At 38.1% G+C, this 18,136-nt stretch overlaps 1 protein-coding gene across 1 annotated transcript; it reads left to right on the top strand.

The window, feature by feature from the left end:
- The first annotated feature begins 568 nt into the window (after positions 1–568).
- LOC112045033 (lipase 1-like) lies at positions 569–1,810 on the top strand. The gene has a single exon (XM_024081079.2). The coding sequence runs from the start codon at positions 605–607 to the stop codon at positions 1,808–1,810; it is 1,206 nt and encodes a 401-aa protein (XP_023936847.1). The 5' UTR covers positions 569–604.
- The last annotated feature ends 16,326 nt before the right edge of the window (positions 1,811–18,136 follow it).

The raw sequence follows: 18,136 nt of genomic DNA, 5'->3' as shown, positions 1-18,136 counted from the left end.
CATCGATAAGACTCAAACGGTCGTAGACGGTTACCCATACTAATATTACAAAAGAACAAGTAACGAAATGTGTTTGTTTATATGTTACAAAACGTACGTAGACAAATTAAACATAGTTTTTTCATAACAACAAGCTAACTGCCCATGATCCAGAACGTCGCACTAAAGTTAAACCAGTTAAACTCAAAGAAGAACCCTAAAATGTACTGATTCCCCGAGAAAATAGTGTTCCAGACAATTCAGAATTTGTTGATTCACATTTTGAACATTTGTTTTCAATTGTTACATGATTGATATAATGTTAATCATTATATCAATCATGTAACAATTGAATCAGTCACAGTCGGAAACTTGAATTGAAAATTGCAAACGCACCTTAGTGGTCATCGGAAGGGTCCTAAATAAACTAAATGAACTTTTTTTTGTTATCACTGAACATTTACAGATGGAGACACGGGCATCAGCTAACTTACAGTTAATGGGAAATAAATTCTTAATTGCCTCACACAACACAGGTAAAAACGTCAACAGAAGTTGCTAAACAGTCCATTTATGCGAGGGTCCCTTACTAATTATTTACAGAGTAGTGCAGTGTGATCATAATATGAATATGTTTTTGTTACTTTTGTTAGTTACTTATATAGTTGCGATGGTTAACAGTTTATTTGCCTACAATGTGCCATATAATATAAAGCAGCAATTTCTCGACACAGATAAACCCTTAAATTTTACGGCGCATGCACGCATATACGGCCAACGGGCCGTGGAGTACGAAGTTCAGACAGAAGATGGATATTTACTCGGTTTACACCGAATACCGGGCCGTCGAGGGTTGCCCATCCTACTGATGCATGGTTACACAGACACCAGTGACACGTGGATCGTGAGGGGGTACAAATCCCTCGGAATAACCCTGGCGAGTTTAAACTACGACGTGTGGTTTGGAAACATCAGAGGCAACAGATACTCGCGACGACACGTCAAACTGAACCCTGACAAAGATGCATCTTTTTGGGACTACAGTTTCCATGAATACGGTCATTACGACCTGCCCGCTATTATCGACACTATTCTTAGCAAGACAGGGTCTGCTAAACTGAACGCGATCGGCCATTCCCAAGGTAACACAATATTCTACGTCCTGGGATCAACGAGACCGGAATACAATAAAAAAATCAATGTTCTGACAGCGCTAGCACCTATATGTTACTTAAACAACTTACCGCCACCTCTTTCTAAGATCGAACTATACGGTTATGAAATAATTGGGGCCCTGATGAAACTCGGGGTGAATGAAATTTTCGGAGATGTGTCACCTAGCGGGAGAGCTGCGAAGGCGATATGCGAAAGACCGGAAGTCGGATACGCTATATGTGTTTTAGGAGCGATATTCTCCGTATCGGGATATGACGCCGAGGAGTTTCCGCCATATATTTTTGATGTCGTAATTAAACATTACCCTGCAGCTACGTCAAGGAAAAACTTCAATCATTTTTGGCAAGTCGCCGTCCGAGAGAGATTTTCTAAATTTGATTATGGCCCAGAGAAGAATTACGTAGAATACAATTCTACGATACCCCCGGACTACAATTTGAAAGCCGTGACTATGCCAGTCGTTTTGATAGCTGCGAAGAATGACAAGGTATCCTTGATATCAAATGTAGAAATTCTAAATCAACAACTGCCTAACGTCGTCGCATACAAGATTATTGAAAGGGATTTAACAAATCATGTGGATTTCGTTTGGGGATCGAATATGTATGAGTATTTGTTTCCTTACATTTTCGCAATTTTAAGAAATTTTCAATAATGACATAATTATAATCTAATAATATATTAAGTTAATATAGCAATAAAACTTGCAATTTTATTTAAATATTTATTTATTGCAACATTTTTTTTCGACGCTTCAATTTTATTTCTATATATAAGTATAGTACAGTATGTAATATTGATGATTTATTGATAGATATAGATGTATTGGTTGTTTATGGCCCACTTCTGAACTCAGGCTTCTCTTTATGCGCTAAAAAACGAGCTTCGTGTCACACTAAAAAAACAAACACTCCATTGAGCACTAGTTTGATAATGGGACGACACTTCTGCTGGAGTGACCCTCGAGACGCTAACTGGGGCAAAACTGATATTGGTTCGCTTTGACCGGTACAATGGGACCGACTCATTGTTCGGCATCTATATCTACTCATATAACTAACGTAAAAATCTCGTGCATAATTCTCTTTTTAACAAGCTTTTTGATTGACATCACTTCATTTTTAACCGACTTCCAAAAAGGAGGAGGTTCTGCGTTCGGCTGTATGTATGTTTTTTGATTTATGCTGCAATTTCTTAATTGCGGGTATTATGGGGGACGGGGTGTATAAGACGTATGGAGGTAAAAACTGTCAAAAATGGGGGTTAAAAATTGAACAACACTTGTGCTGGAATCACTGACTGGGTATAACTGATATTGGCTAACCAGTAGGTACAATGGGACTGACTCTCCATCGCCATCTATTTATTATATAATTCTCTTTTAAATAAGCTTTACTACGACTTTACTACTACTAATGTTCTTCTATTTTTCTATGTTTTTTTTGCAAACCATTTTTCTTGAATACCATGTATCGAGATTTGGGGGTAAAAACTGTAAAAAATTATTTACAATTTTAAAGATTCATCTTTTTTTCAACCCCTGATGCAAAGAAAGGGGTATCATAAGTTTGACGTGTCGGTCTTGTCAGTGTGTCTGTGCCACCATAGCTCCTGAACGGATTAAGCGATTTCAATTTTTTTTGTTTTAAAGGTGACTTGTTCCTAGACATATTTGATGAAAATCGTTTGAGCCGTTTAAAATTTAATAATTTCATAACATTCAGGAGTTTTTCTAAATATTAAATTTTATGTAAGTAAATTAGATAAATAAATTTATAAATACAAGATAATTTTTTACTACTTTTTCATTAACTTTAAACGAGTATCCAAAATTTTAATTCAAATAGTTAAGTAAATCTTGATCTTTATTCCCAAGTGAGTTATATAAGGATTTAAACCGAGAAGTATTTTACAGAGTACCCTCAAAGTCTCAAGTTCCGGGTGTTAAACCTCTACGTGCTCCGTTTATAAGGTTATAAGCCACTACACGAACTTACATTGTCACAACTACTGCAACTATAGTGAAGTTTAAGCCGCTTACGTTCTTACTCTTGAAGTTTTAATCATTTTTGGCGAGATTATCTATCTACTAATATAACTATTTTTTTTTTTTTAGTTTTTTCTTTAAATTTTTGATTATATAGTTTTAGATATAGAAATACATATTTCATTTTTTTTGCTTTTAATTAGGATACATTAGATTTATAATAAAGTTGTAAAATATAAGTATTTTGTTGTTATCGCCGTGTTACAACGACTTGCGGTACGGACGGCTTCTGTGTGCTCGTGGCGTTCGAGCCGTCCACATCTCTTGTTGTGTAATTCTTTATGGGTTACTTGGGATAGGCGGGGAGAGTGACTTGAGTGGAAAAGGGGAGTGTTAGTATACAGTCAAAGGTATTTTTAACCCTACTCACATCGTTCACAAGTACGTGACTCCACTCAAGGTCATTCTCTGCCATTCTAGGGTCTTATTTTGGTTGCAGTTTGATTTGTTAATTAAGTTGTCCTGACAAGTGTTGTGAATCATAACCTTTGTTCGACATTAGTTTTCTTATTTTTGTAATCACCTTTGAGTCCACTAAAATTGCTTTGTAACATTATTAGATGAAAGTGGTTTTGCAAGCAATGTTTGTTTTAATACGATTTTGCACACGCTAAGCACGTTAGTTCATAAGTTGATTTTTTTGTATGTGTAAAAATATGTAAAAGTCGCTAGCAAACTTAATAAATAAACTATTCTTTAAATATAGTTATATGCTCTAAAACAATAAAATGATTAGTTTTAGAGCATTATATATTATATAATTATATCAACATATTATCACAGCCCAAAGTATACATATACATATACAGGATGATCGGGAGTATTTCCCATAACTTCAAGGTGTTGATGAGTCCATTTATAGAAGCCGAACTGCATTAGTAATATTTTTAACTAAAAAATAAAAACTTTTTATGTTTTCATACAAAGTAAATCAAGTAATTCCGACTATCCATAGGGAATAGCAAAAGAATTGATTTATTTTGCTATTCCCTATTCATAATAAACCGCCTGTAATTATTCATAATAACGCCTGTTTCTATTCAATGTAGTGTGAGGCTGCCTACATTCGACAAAGTGTTATAAAGTATCTACAGAACATCTTGGTATTGGAATCTGAACTAGACGCCGAGAAGACAATCACTCGCAGAGAAACTTGGTATTGGCTCGGGAAATGGAAAACTTGGAGTTCAAACAAACTTCACGCAATATCTTGCATATTTCATACGTTTCTTTTTTTAAGAATATAAATTATATTATGAATATAACTAATATTCCCGTTCCTCTCCAATTAGTTTGGCAAAACTGAAAGAAAAACGACCATAGTCCAGCGGTTAAGATTTGAACCCCAGACTTTTCGGTGTGAGTCCAGCCGTTGATCTATTGAGGCCTGTATACTTTGTATACAACTTTTCGACTTTTTCAACTAACGTGACCACTTCCCTTCATAGAGTAGGTACAAATATTTTTAACAAAAAAATTGAACCGACTTCAAAACCACAAAAATAAACTAAAAAGCGAAAAATAACATCCGAAATTCCTCCACCATTTTACACACGTGATATTTGATTTCCTTAAATTTCACATACCTGAAAAGTTAGAGGTTCCCGGACCGGATTCGAACCTACGCCCTCCAAATCGAAGACGGAGGTCATATCCACACTATGAATATAAAATATGCCTCTGAATATAAAATATGGTCTAATTAACCTTAATTGTTAAGTTTAATTATAATTATGTTTAATTTATTTGTAGTGCGAATATAGATTACCACATCAAACGCCTGCTGAATGTCAGACCACAGCCACGCTGTGCTATGACTGCATAATATTATATTAATAAATATTGCAGACGTCAAACGATTTCACCTTTGTTCGTAATTATTTTATCTAAGTTATTCTACGGCAATATGAGGATAAAAATATGCTACTTAATATTAAAAATGCGAAAGTTTGTATGGATGTTTGGATGTTTGTTACTCTATAACGCCGCTACTACTGAAACGATTTGGCTAAAATTTGGAAAGGAAATGTATTTTACTCTGGATTAACATATAGGCTACTTTTTATCCTTAAAAAATCCATGGTTTCCCGAGATTTGCGAAAACTGATGATTTTAATGATATGAATGTTTGTTACTCTTTCACGCCTCGACTTCTTAACCGAATTAGCTGAAATTTGGTATTGAGATATATTATAGCACATAGGCTACTTTAATCCCGGAAAAATCCGTGATTCCCGAGGGATTTGTGAAAAACTAAATTCCACGCAAACGAAGTCGCGGGCGTCCGCTAGTAGTCAATAACACAAATAGCGTGGCTCTCTATTAGTATAAAAATGATCAAAATCAGTTCTGTAGATCTGGAGAATGGCGACCCCGCACCGTAAAGCGCAGTGTTGGTTGACCCCCCACTAGGTGGACCGAGGACATCAAGCAGATTGCAGGAAGCCGCTGGATGCTGGCGGCTCGAGACCCTTGTGCTTGGAGGTCCATGCGAGAGGCCTATGTCCAGCAGTGGACATCCATCGGCTGATAATGATGATGAATGATGATGAGATCTAGAGATTGCCCCCTCAAACCTCACAAACTCAGGAACTATACCTCTTTATAATTATTTACACTTTAATTTATTTACACTGGCTGACAAGGCAAACGATGTTCTGCCAAATATTTTTTTTTATTTTCTAATTAAAATACTAAAATCGCGTTTAGAACTGGAGACTTATAATTATCAACCTATATTCAGCTCACTGCTGAGTTCGAGTCTCCTCTCAGGATAAGAGGGGGTTAGGCCAATAGTCTACCACGCTGGCCCAACGCATACCAGAGAATTAAGAAAATTCTCTGGTATGCAGGTTTCCTCACGATGTTTTTCCTTCACCGTTTGAGACACGTGATACTTAATTTTTAAAGTGTACACAACTGGAAAGTTGGAGTTGGATGCCCCGGACCGGATTCGAGCCCACACCATCCGGAATCGGAGGCAGAGGTCATATCCACTGGGCTATCACAGCTCTTTAAAAATACTTTACTCGTAACTATCAAATAAATCATTAAAATCGGTCAATCCGTTTTATAGGAGTGCGACCACCCTGACACGAGATTTTCGGTATTAAATCACCATTTTTACATATAAAGTAACAAAAGCCTACCCCATTGATCCTATCAACCACCAACCGTGCGATGTGTTATTTGGTGTTAGTGTTGTTGGCAGTGAATAGAAGCGCTATTGAATCGGGTTTGATTGATAGCGCGCGGCTCGATCTTTCATATCAATGAATACCTTAATGCGTTTATTATAATTTGATTTTACTCACAATCCTGTGAATCGATATTACTCTATACACTGTTGCTGACTCAATTGGCAAGTCTTAGGTAGCAGTGGCGAGGGATGGAATTTAGATGAAGGCAAGCCCTCCCAAAGAAAAGGAAATTCATATAGCGTGATACAAATTCTGGTTTTTCATATATCTAGACACAGTACAACAATAAATGTGGATTTTTAAAGGTAACCCGACAGGAATCGGCTTGCATGAATTCTTCGCCGCTGTTAGGTAGTAGTAAGTATTTAAAAAGGTATACGCACTAGAGGCTTGGTGCAACGGTGACTTTAGTTGAGGTCTCGGAGCCTACCAAAATGCGCTGAGGTTGGCCTTAATGGTAAGACCTTTATAACCCGTCTTGTCCCCTAGTAAGTCGAGTATGTCAGAACGAGATTATCCCCCAGTGTATTACAGTTAAATTTAGTACAGTATATTATCATCATAGAAAGAAAAGAAAGAAAGAAAAGTTTATTCAGAATAGAAATTCATACAAAGAAAAGAGAGAAAAAAAAACAATAAATCATCATCATTATCAACCCATTTTCGGCTCACGCGAGTGTTCTCTCAGAATGAGAGGTTTTAGGCTAATAGTCCACCACGCTGGCCCAATGAGGATTGGAAGACTTCACACACGTAAAGAATTAAGAAAACTCTGTGGTATGCAGGTTTCCTTACGGTGTTTTTCCTTCACCGTTTGAGACACGTGACATTTAATTTCTTAAAACGCACATAACTGAAAAGTTGGAGGTCCATGCCCCGGACCTCCAAGCTGGCCCAATGCGGATTGGAAGACTTCACACACGTAGAGAATTAAGAAAATTCTTAGGTTACAGGTTTCCTCACAGTGTTTCTCCTTCACCGTTTGAGACACAAGATATTTAATTTCTTAAAACGCACATAACTGAAAAGTTGGAGGTCCATACCCCGGACCGGATATGAACCTACGACCTCCGGAATCGGAGGCAGAGGTCATATGCACTGGGCTCTCAGTATATTATATCCTCTACAAAAAACTTCAAGATAAATCAACCTGCCAGCATATAATTCAGCTGTCGAAATAAAAACCGTATTCCAAAAGTATTTTATTAGGTGCTTAACAGTTCACGTGAAGAATGAGGGATTAGGTTACAATTTTCTACCTCTGGCCCGCGTTGAATGCCATTGAATTGATTCCGTATTCTCGGGGAGGGCAATTTTTCTATCGCAATTTATTTCCCTCCATTTTCCGAATATTTGGTGTGTGTATTGCAGACTTTTCTCGGCATTAATCAGGGGATCACAGGTGTTTTGTATTGAAATCGAATGTTACCCGGTAGACCAAAGGCTGTACTGTGTTATATGGTGACGGCACGTCGATTCTAGTCTTTCTACAAAATCTAACGCTTCGAAAATTAATTATTATTCACTATCGACAGGCCACGTGATCCAGTTGTCGATCGGATCTGTCATCCCATACATTTTGTTAGTTTTAGCGTTAGCGTTTGTAAAAAGGGAATCGACGCGCCCTATGGCTAAGGCCCCTTAGCCACGCACGCACGATTCACACCCGCGAGGTCGTTCCCCCCGTCCCCCGCATATCATGGGAGTATCATCAACGAACTTGCCAGACTAGTCCAGACAGTCCAGTATTAAAACTTACGTGATTTTCAGTATTAATTTGATTGTACCTACTGAAGGAACATCTTTTGAAGTCCATGAAAATACAAAATATCGATACCTTTGTAGAATATCACGACAGAATATGAATTGTGAAGTCTTCCCCGCAATCTGTAATATGCAATTCAAATATCCACGCTCCGCTGGAATATAAGAGATATAAAAATATCTCCGAGACTTGTGATTTAAAGAAATCTTTTAAAGAATAAAAGAAATATCTACAAGGCTGCTTCATTTTAAACTCTGGTAAAGTGCGTTTCATATCAGAAAAGTTTTATATTCAGTATCAGCCGTATCAGCCGTATCAATGATAAGGGGCATAAACAAAAAAAACGAAAGACTAGAGGGCCCTGTATCCCGTATCTTACGTGTTTCACTTCAGAAATTAGATGTCAAAAGAGCAATCTTTTTTTTCTCAGGTTAAGCATAAACATTTTACTAAATTAGAAAATTAGAAATTTAGCCATTTTCTTTGTTTATTTAATGATCCTACACTTGATCAAAAAAAAAGTTGTAGGTCACAACAAACATTTAGGCACCAATTTTACTATGTGGTGATAGAGTTAGGGGTAACTTAAGAGATTTTTCGGGATTTGCCACTCGTCTATTGGGGCCCCCCAACTAATTTTGATACCACGACTAATTTTGATACCACCCAACTGATTTTGATTTGATATAAGTTACGCCACTAATTCGATGGCCATGTGTAAGTATACATTTCTATATGATCACATTTTTTTTAAGTATTGATTATTGTAAATTTTTCAAATATTTATTATAGAACTAGCAGACGCCGCGCGGTTTCACCCACGTGGTTCCCGTTCCCGTAGGAATACGGGGATAAAATACTCTGTACGCTCGGGGATAGTGCAGCTTCCGAGCCTATTCAATGCAAACAAACACTCAAGCAAATCTTTCCTCTTTATAATATTAGTATAGAAGTAGGTATAGATAAAAATATTCTCCACGAAAAATCGTATTAATAATGGTAAAGACAGATTTGTTTTTAAAATAACTAAGCGCTTGTTGCTACAATCTTCTAAATACTACGACACATGGATCAACGTGAAGCAATTAGTAAAGCAATCTGGAGATTTCAATAAATTTCGGCAATTACTTCAACAATACTTTGTCAGAGTGTTCTGTACCTATGTGCCATATTGCTTAAAAAGACATTGCCAAATATCCATGCTGAAATTTTGTACAATTTTCTTTCTCTCTTTAATTGTAAGTACAGCTATATGTCGCTTTTGCGAGGATACATAGAGTTCTAAGCAACACGTCACCACGTGTTGCTTAGAACTACCATTGAACTAAATTTCTAGAGTTATGCCTAGAGTCTAGTTGTTTTAAACTCGCGACTCGTTGAGCTATATCTGTGACTGTGGTTCTTCGATTCGATCACGCAGAGACACTCCGAGCATAGCTCGTTCCATTGCTTGCTGTGTGACTCTGAGCCTCCTTACGAGATCCATAGTTAGCGACTAAGTCTTGGAACCATAGGTCATCACTGGCAACACGCACTGTTCGAAGACTTTTGTCTTCTGGAATGCTGCCCAGCCGAGTTGGATTCGGCGGTTCACATCTTTCTCGAAATTGGACCTACCTAACTGGATTGCAATTAATTGTGTTTTGTAATATGTAGTCATGACGTATTACGTATGTATGCATTCAATATTGCTGAAAACGGAGCGATTAAAATTGCTTGCGTAAATGCACCTTTAAAGAGCCAAAGTGTCTACAAACATATAGTAAACCTACACCTTACGATACATTTTTAAAGTCGGGTATAATTACCCAACATTACTTCGTATTTTCAGTGGGTGAATAAAAATAAAAAATGCCAACTTTGCGGGTGTTTTTGGCCGAAAATGATATTGGCCGTGTATCCGGTGCCCAACCCTTGTCAGGGGCTGATTAAGGGTCCTTTCGGGACTCGTATGTTAAGGTGGTCGTAGGTTATTTTACATTATACCTACTCCTACACTTACCAGTAGTTGCCTGTTAGAGATTAGTCAAACTAAGTTAGTAAAAGCTTTAATTTAAAAAAAACACACATCTAGGCTGCAGTGAACAGTCATTTCTAGGCGAGTGCGTCTCATCTTAGATTTCGCATTGCTTTCCGTTCGAGCATGATGGTAGTCAAATGTAGATAAAAAAGCAGTCAAGTGCGAGTCGGATTCGCCCTCCGAGGGTACCGTACGGCATTCGTGGATCATAAATATTTCACCTTCGCGACTCGCTTCAATGACAGTTAAATAAAAGCTTATAATACAAACAATAGCTATTTGTGTCATTGTCATGTAATGGGGAGGCACTTTATTACCTACCTACAGACAGCACGAGTACTACAATCGCTAATTGCGTGCAGTGGCATACAACATCTTTTCTACGACCATGATAATAGAAATAAGAGAATTAAGTGTCAAAAACGTAGTCTCTTACATTTTGTCTCTTAAAAGAAAGCCTAAATTTTTGTAGCCAACGGCATAGAACTCTTTAAAAATTAAAAAAAATATATTGTAGCACGGATTACCCGTGTAGTAATGAACATTACCAAACTATCTGTAGTAATTAATAGCTTTGTTATATTTTGTTATGGTTTGAGGTTTTATATTGAGTACATTACAAAAAGGGAGTAGAAAAAGCTATGTTTCACACACAATTCTAATCTCTGTCATAAATATAATAAAAATATATCTTTAATAAGAAAATGGTGAAATAATGACACAGTATATTATATTCTTGAGCAATGACCATAATGAATAAACATGGCGTCGGCGGGTAATGGGGCGTTCCCCTAAAGCATTACCCATTTATCACACGACGCTGCTCTTTGTCTCTATGGTGAATCACATAATAATACTATATCTAATATCTATGGTCATGTGTTCTGAATATCAATCATTTTGTCTTTTTTTTCAGAAAATTAATCAATCCCTTAGTCTGTACTAATATTTAAAAGAGTTAAAGTTTGTGGATCTCTGGATCTACGGAACCGATTTTCAAAATTCTTTTACCACTAGAAAGCCACGTCATTTGTGAATGTTTTGTGCAATATTTTATTTCCGTATTCTCACGGGAACGGGAACTACGTGGGTGACACTGCGGGGCGTCATCTACATTTTTTTCTGATTATAGTCATAGTGTATCATATTATACATTTATCATGAAGATGAATCACAGATGAAGCTTACTCATCATCGTCATATCAGCCCTATCTGGACGTCCACTGCAGGACACGGGCCTTTTGTAGGGACTTCCAAATATCACGATCCTGAGCCGCCTGCATCTAGTAATCCCTGCGACTCGCTTAATGTAAAAAAAAAAACAAAAACTGGGCAAAACTTTGTGATGGACTCTACTATCAGACCAAAAATTTCATACAAGAAAGAAAGCTAATATTGTTTTCATAGCCCAAACCACGAACTCACGTCTCTCACGATTCGTACCCGCATAGGCTAATCACCAAGCAAGCGAGGCATTAACGTTGTATAACCGAACCACTTAATCAACCCAACATAGTTAATATGTTGCAATACGGAGGCATTGCTAATTAAGACTCATAGCAGAGCCAGCCTATAAACTAACTGCCATTAGCTATTCAGTGACTGCATTGTGTTTGTATGTAAACCAGGTCATTGTAAGATCACGTACCATAACATCAGATTTAAGACTTTTTGTGTTACAACCATTTGTCTTATTGATTTATTCGCTAGCTAATAGGTCTCCCAAAGCGTTAGCTTTTAGCGTTTTCTGCTTGGTGAGATCTCCTAAGGACGCGATGTGACGGACCACACATTATCATGAAAGTGGGGCGAATTGCGCTATCTCTGAGTGATTGAATCATATAAACCAAAAGAACAGAACCAAATTTACCGACTTAGCTCATTGAGTCACTGGTAATAGGTGGATTTTTAACTCTTTTGTATTTTGAGAAATTTTAATGACTATTTTTCTGATAATAATGATGATAAAATATTAATGCTAAAATAATTGAATGAAATAAAATAACGATTATCATAGTCCTAGTTCTACTATAGTGATCGACATTTGCAACGAATCCTATATTTGCTGATACAGTTTTCAAGGTCTTAACAAATGAGAATACGATCTATCGCATCTGTTTAAATACTCGTACATCTATACGATGTTAATCGCACACAACATGTCGTTGGTGTGGTCTTGGCCTAACGTGGTTTCTACAATCACATTATAGTCAATATAGCATTGCACAGTGACATCTCGGGCCATCGAGTTTCAATTAGAACATCTGTGTAATAGATTGCAACCATAGAGTTACATGGTAATGTACTATGAACGAATATCTGGGGGAATTTCTGGCCGTATATTTTAGTAGGAGAGCCGAAGAGGAGATTTTTAAATTTACTTAAACGCAGATGAAATACTACAAGTGCTATTTTAATGATATAAATGCGGGTATTTTTAATATAAACAAACAAAAACAAATGTTCGTTTCCAAAGAGAGAATGTGAACCAAACTAAGAAAGGTTATGGAGCAAAGTGTTGTGCCAAAAGTGGGTCAAACGGTCGGCACAATTAAGTCAGAAGCGAGCTATCGCACATAAGGATGTGTCGCTATAAAGTAGACGTACAGTCGGACGGTGAGGTTATTGCCTTGTAAAGTGTTCTTAGATATGTTTGATGAAAATCGGTTGAGCCGTTTAAAAGTTATGGGGGCGAAAGTGGGGAAGAACTACCGAATGTCTGCAAATATACTCGAGTGGGATGTCAAATGAAAGTGCACTGAATAAGAGTATTGATGACTTGATTGGGAGTGTAATTAATAATTTCGTGACATTCGGGAATTTTTAAAAATTTCAATTTTATATTTTGTAAATAAACACGTCGAAAGTCCCAACACAAACTAAGAAAGTTAATAGAGCAGAGTGTTGTGCCAAATGTGGGTCAAACGGTCGGCACAATTAAGTCAGAAGCGAGCTATCGCACATAAGGATGTGTCGCTATAAAGTAGACGTACAGTCGGACGGTGAGGTTATTGCCTCGTAAAGTGAGGCGCCGAATGTAAACATGCCCCAACGTACTCCGCCGGAGCTTAGGATATAGTGCCTTCGATAGAAAACCTAGGAAGAATGCAATGAAATAGTTTGCGCTTCTAACAAAATGAACTGGAACTATGTGGAGACACAGAACTTGGTCAATGATTTGCTAGTAGTCACCTAACTGTAATTGCGAAGTATTTTTAACATTCTCTTCTTTCAATCCACCACCGACACAGAACTTAGTCAATGATTGTCAAGTAGTCACTTAACTGTAATTGCGAAGTATTTTTAGCATTCACTTCTTTCAATCCACCACCGGAGGCCAACATGACCCGAACTTCGTAGTTGACTTCCGTAGCGGTAGATTCCGTACACAAAGTGTTTTACTTCGGTAGGCATTTTTTAAATGGCTTGCGCTCCTTGTATAGACTACAATGCCTGATGGAAAGCTATGATGAGGTCTAAGATGAACCGCGCTTGCCTAGAAGATGCCTATTCACTCTTGCCTTGAAGTTGCTCGAATTATACGTGTCACGAAACACAGACTCCGGAAAGGGCATTCGTTATACGTAAAAATTACACACAATGAAAAATTCCTTCTCCAATAAGTCATTATTGCGTATTTACCTATGGTGGGGTGTAAGGGGGAGGCTAGTACCACTCAGTCTCCCCAACTGCCAACCTCACCTCCTCGTGGTGCACCCTGCAGATGGACCGACGAGGCTCTGGCGACCGACGAATAGCGGTATATCCATTCCCACAGGCTAGATTATGAAATGCCTCAGGCCAGTGTCGGGCAGCAGCGACATCGGCGCTAGTAATCTAGCACTGCGCTGACCAACCCGCATGCCCAGCGTGGTTAGTATCGGGCAAAACCTTATATACCTAGTCCCTATAAAAGGCCTATATCCTGCAGTGGACGTCCATCGGCTGACATGATGATGATGATGATGAAGAGCACAGAGCACTGAACAGAAACACGCTAACTAACGCTTCCTATATGCGTGGGTAGAGATTCTGAAAATCACTGAATTAAATTAAATGTTTATCATCTCATGATCTTTTTGCTCTTCTAAAATTACCTGATTAATTGCTATGAAATTACGAAATACATATTTTTACAGTCATGCGTTTAAAGATATTGAATAGAACAATATATCGCCTAGTTCGAGCTCGCACTCTAAGGTCCCGAACAAAAACACAAGGTAAACAACAGCCACGGGAATACAGTGACGCAATTTATTATCTTCTCCAAGGAAAAATATACCGGGTATTAGCCGGGCGAAAATAACGTCTTTATAATATATTTCCTCCTTACTTAATAAAGATGCATGGGCCTAACATTTTTTATATGGCCGCGACATATTTTTTTTTTTCAGCTCTACGTTCCAGCCTGTTTGGTCCAGTGCATAACTTGAACGACGGAATCGGACGGACTATGAAACATTGAACTATTTACCAATTTTGTTTTACGAAATTGGACTGAAATTGGATATGGGTAGTATATGTTACACCACTATCCTTGGCATTGCAGTCAGTGCCGCATATAATCATTAACATCTGGTAGACTTGAGCATTATTAACCTAGGCCCGTCAAACATTTTTTGAAAGAAAGAAAAAACATTTATTTAAAACATTGTGCCATAAACCACAATGCCTAAGAAAGCACTATTGTAGTGTCTGATGCTTCAACCACCTGATCAATTGAAAATCAAAACTAAAGTAGTTGAAGCATCAAAAACCACTTCGTCATGTTTTGACGGCCTCCGTGGCGCAGTGGTATGCGCGGTGGATTTTCTTGACGGAGGTCCTGGGTTCGATCCCCGGCTGGGCCGATTGAGGTTTTCTTAATTGGTGCAGGTCTGGCTGGTGGGAAGCTTCGGCCGTGGCTAGTTACCACCCTACCGACAAAGACGTACCGCCAAGCGATATAGCGTTCCGGTACGATGTCGTGTAGAAACCGAAAGGGTTGTTGATTTTCATCCTCCTCTATCTTCTCCTAACAAGTTAGCCCGCTTCCATCTTAGATTGCATCATCACTTACCATCAAGTGAGATTGTAGTCAAGGGCTAACTTGTAGAGAATAAAAAATAATTGGTTTTTTAAGATTCAAATCCTCTCTCCTATAAAGTGACGGCCTCCGTGGCGCATTGGAATGCGCGATGGATTTACAAGACGGAGCTCCTCGGTTCGATCACCGGCTGGGCTGATTGAGGTTTTCTTAACTGGTCCAGGTCTGGCTGGTGGGAGGCTTCAGCCGTGGCTAGGATTTATCGTTCCAGTACGATGTCGTATAGAAACCGAAAAGGGTGTGGATTTTCATCCTCCTCCAAACAAGTTAGCCCACTTCCATCTTAATCAGATTGTGTCGTCACGTATCTTCAGAGGAAATTGTACTTAAGGGCTAACTAGTAAAGAATTAAAAAAAAAAGAAATATCGGTAGCCTAGAACCCTAGACTGAGCACGCCCCAAACCCCTCCTCTTATATTTATACACAAGGGAGTCCTGGCCCTTTATAGGGTCCTTTAAGTAGGCTGATTGACGTAAACATTTAAAGCAAAGTTAAGTTTATGTTCTAAATCGCCTTCATATAATTTCATTCAGTATTCAATTCAGTAGCCTTGCTATGTTGTGCACTATTCAAATAAACTGATAATAAATGAAACAATTCAGCTTTATCGAATGGCAATCCCTACGTACAATATCAATGAAACAAAGCAGATAAGCCGCTATAAGTCGAGACGTTCCAGAATCAAAGCACTATTGGACCCGTTTGTAGCACAAGCTTTCCGGTTAATTGCAGGGGAGTGTGGTACAAGACGAGTTTAGACATGGATATTCTTTAACAAACACCTCTCAATTACTCTATGATTTTGAAAGTGGTCTACAGTTCAAGAGGGTCTTTGTTAATTCGAAGAGCCGATGGACGTTGGGGTTCCAAGGTGCTGGAAAGGCGACTCCGCACTACAAAGCGCAGGGTTGGTCGATGGTCCACCAGGTGGACTGACGACATCAAGCGAGTCGCAGGGATTCGCTGAATGCAGGCGGCTCGGGATCGTGATGTTTGGAAGTCCCTACAAAAGGCCTATGTCCTGCAGTGGACGTCCATCTGCTGATATGATGATGATGATGATGATGATGATATTTTATTAATAATTTATTTATTTATAAAGAAAATAAACTCCGTCGTCCCGTACGTCTCTATAAAATGACGTCGACTCTCATATTTATTTATTTATTTAATACACTTTATTTGTACACCACAAAAATAAAAGAAAACAAGCAAAACAGAAACACAAGAAAAAGTAGAATACAAAAGGCGGCCTTATCGCTTAGTAGCGATCTCTTCCAGGCAACCTTAGGCTTAGGAACTTATTAGGACAACTGTAGGTGGTGTGTACGTAATAATATTGTACATATACATACATACAAATAACTACACACTAATACATAAACCATAATACACAAATTATATAATAATTATAAATATCATAAAATAAACTAATATATAAATATATCATTATGTCGTATGATAAATATTCTAATAAAATAAAATATGTAACTAGTGACTAAGATAATATGTCTTAACGGATTTTTTAAACATGTCAAGGGATTTGGATTTCCGAATGTCGACTGGGAGTGCATTCCATAGCTTAATAGCACGAACAACAAATGAACACTTATAAAATTTACTCCTATGGAAAGGCATACACAGAGTAAGAGCACGACATGTTCTTAGCTCTGATTGCACTCCCAGAAATGTGAATTTCTCCTTAAGATAAGGAGGATATTTTGGATTAAAGAGCACACAGTACAGAAGAGAAAGTACATGCAGATCCCGGCGACGGCGAATAGGAAGCCACTTGAGTTTCTGACGAAATTCAGATATATGGTCATATTTGCGAAGGCTAAATATAAACCGAATTGCAACATTTTGAAGTCGCTCAAGTTTATTAAGATAGTCCTCAGTCAAACTGGGATAGCTTGCGTCCGCATAATCGAGAACAGAGAGTAGGAGAGAATTTGCTAACATAACTTTGGTAGGAATTGGAAGAAGAGAACGTAGGCGTCGTAACGAACTCAACGTCGCAAACGTCCTCCTACTCAACTCCTTGATATGCATGCACCACGATAATTCCTTGTCCATAACAACTCCAAGGTTTTTAACCGAATCACAATACGGTATCATGACACCGTTGTAAATAATAGGTGGTACGTCGCCCCAAACAACTCTTGAGATTAGACTAGGACTGCCAATAATAATTGTTTTTGATTTAATAGGGTTAACCTTAAGCCCATACTGTTTGCTCCATACTGAAATTGCATTTAGATCTTTATTAATAGCAGACACAGCAGAGCCAAGGTTCTCAAGAGTTGACGAGCGATATATTTGCACATCATCTGCATACATATGGTAGAGAGAAGTGAAACATTGAGTGATAGAATTAATGAATATGGAAAAGAGTAAAGGAGATAACACGCCACCCTGAGGTACCCCGGCCGAAACATCGCACCAAGATGAGAAAGAATCGTGAACGCGAATACGCTGTTTACGGCCATTGAGGTAACTCCGAAACCAGTCAACCACCGATGGAGATATGTTAAGAGAGCATAATAAACCCAACAAAATGTCATAGTCAACAGTGTTAAAAGCATTACTAAAATCTAGCAGAACTAAGACTGTGAGACTCATAAGAAAGGGAAGAGAGTTAGAGAGTCGATAATTCCTTCTTCATCTAGCTCTCAAGCTAACACTCTTCTTTCCGGAAGCTTCGCTCGCCGTAAACCCCGTAACATTGCTAGGATTCTACAAAAAATATTGTAAGGTATGGAAACTGTCATTTCAGGGTAACCTTAAAAGGAAAAACCGGCCGAGTGCGTGTCGGGCCACGCGCAGTGTAAGGTTCCGTATGTTAAATGAGCACTTACACCC

Source organism: Bicyclus anynana, chromosome 14 (genome assembly GCF_947172395.1).
Source record: "Bicyclus anynana chromosome 14, ilBicAnyn1.1, whole genome shotgun sequence".
NCBI lineage: Eukaryota > Metazoa > Arthropoda > Insecta > Lepidoptera > Nymphalidae > Bicyclus > Bicyclus anynana.
This window is presented reverse-complemented; position numbering and strand designations above follow the sequence as displayed.

What these genes read in the sequence shown, in the direction of transcription:
- LOC112045033 (XM_024081079.2), top strand. Translation starts at nt 605, where the DNA reads ATGAATATGTTTTTGTTACTTTTGTTAGTTACTTATATAGTTGCGATG.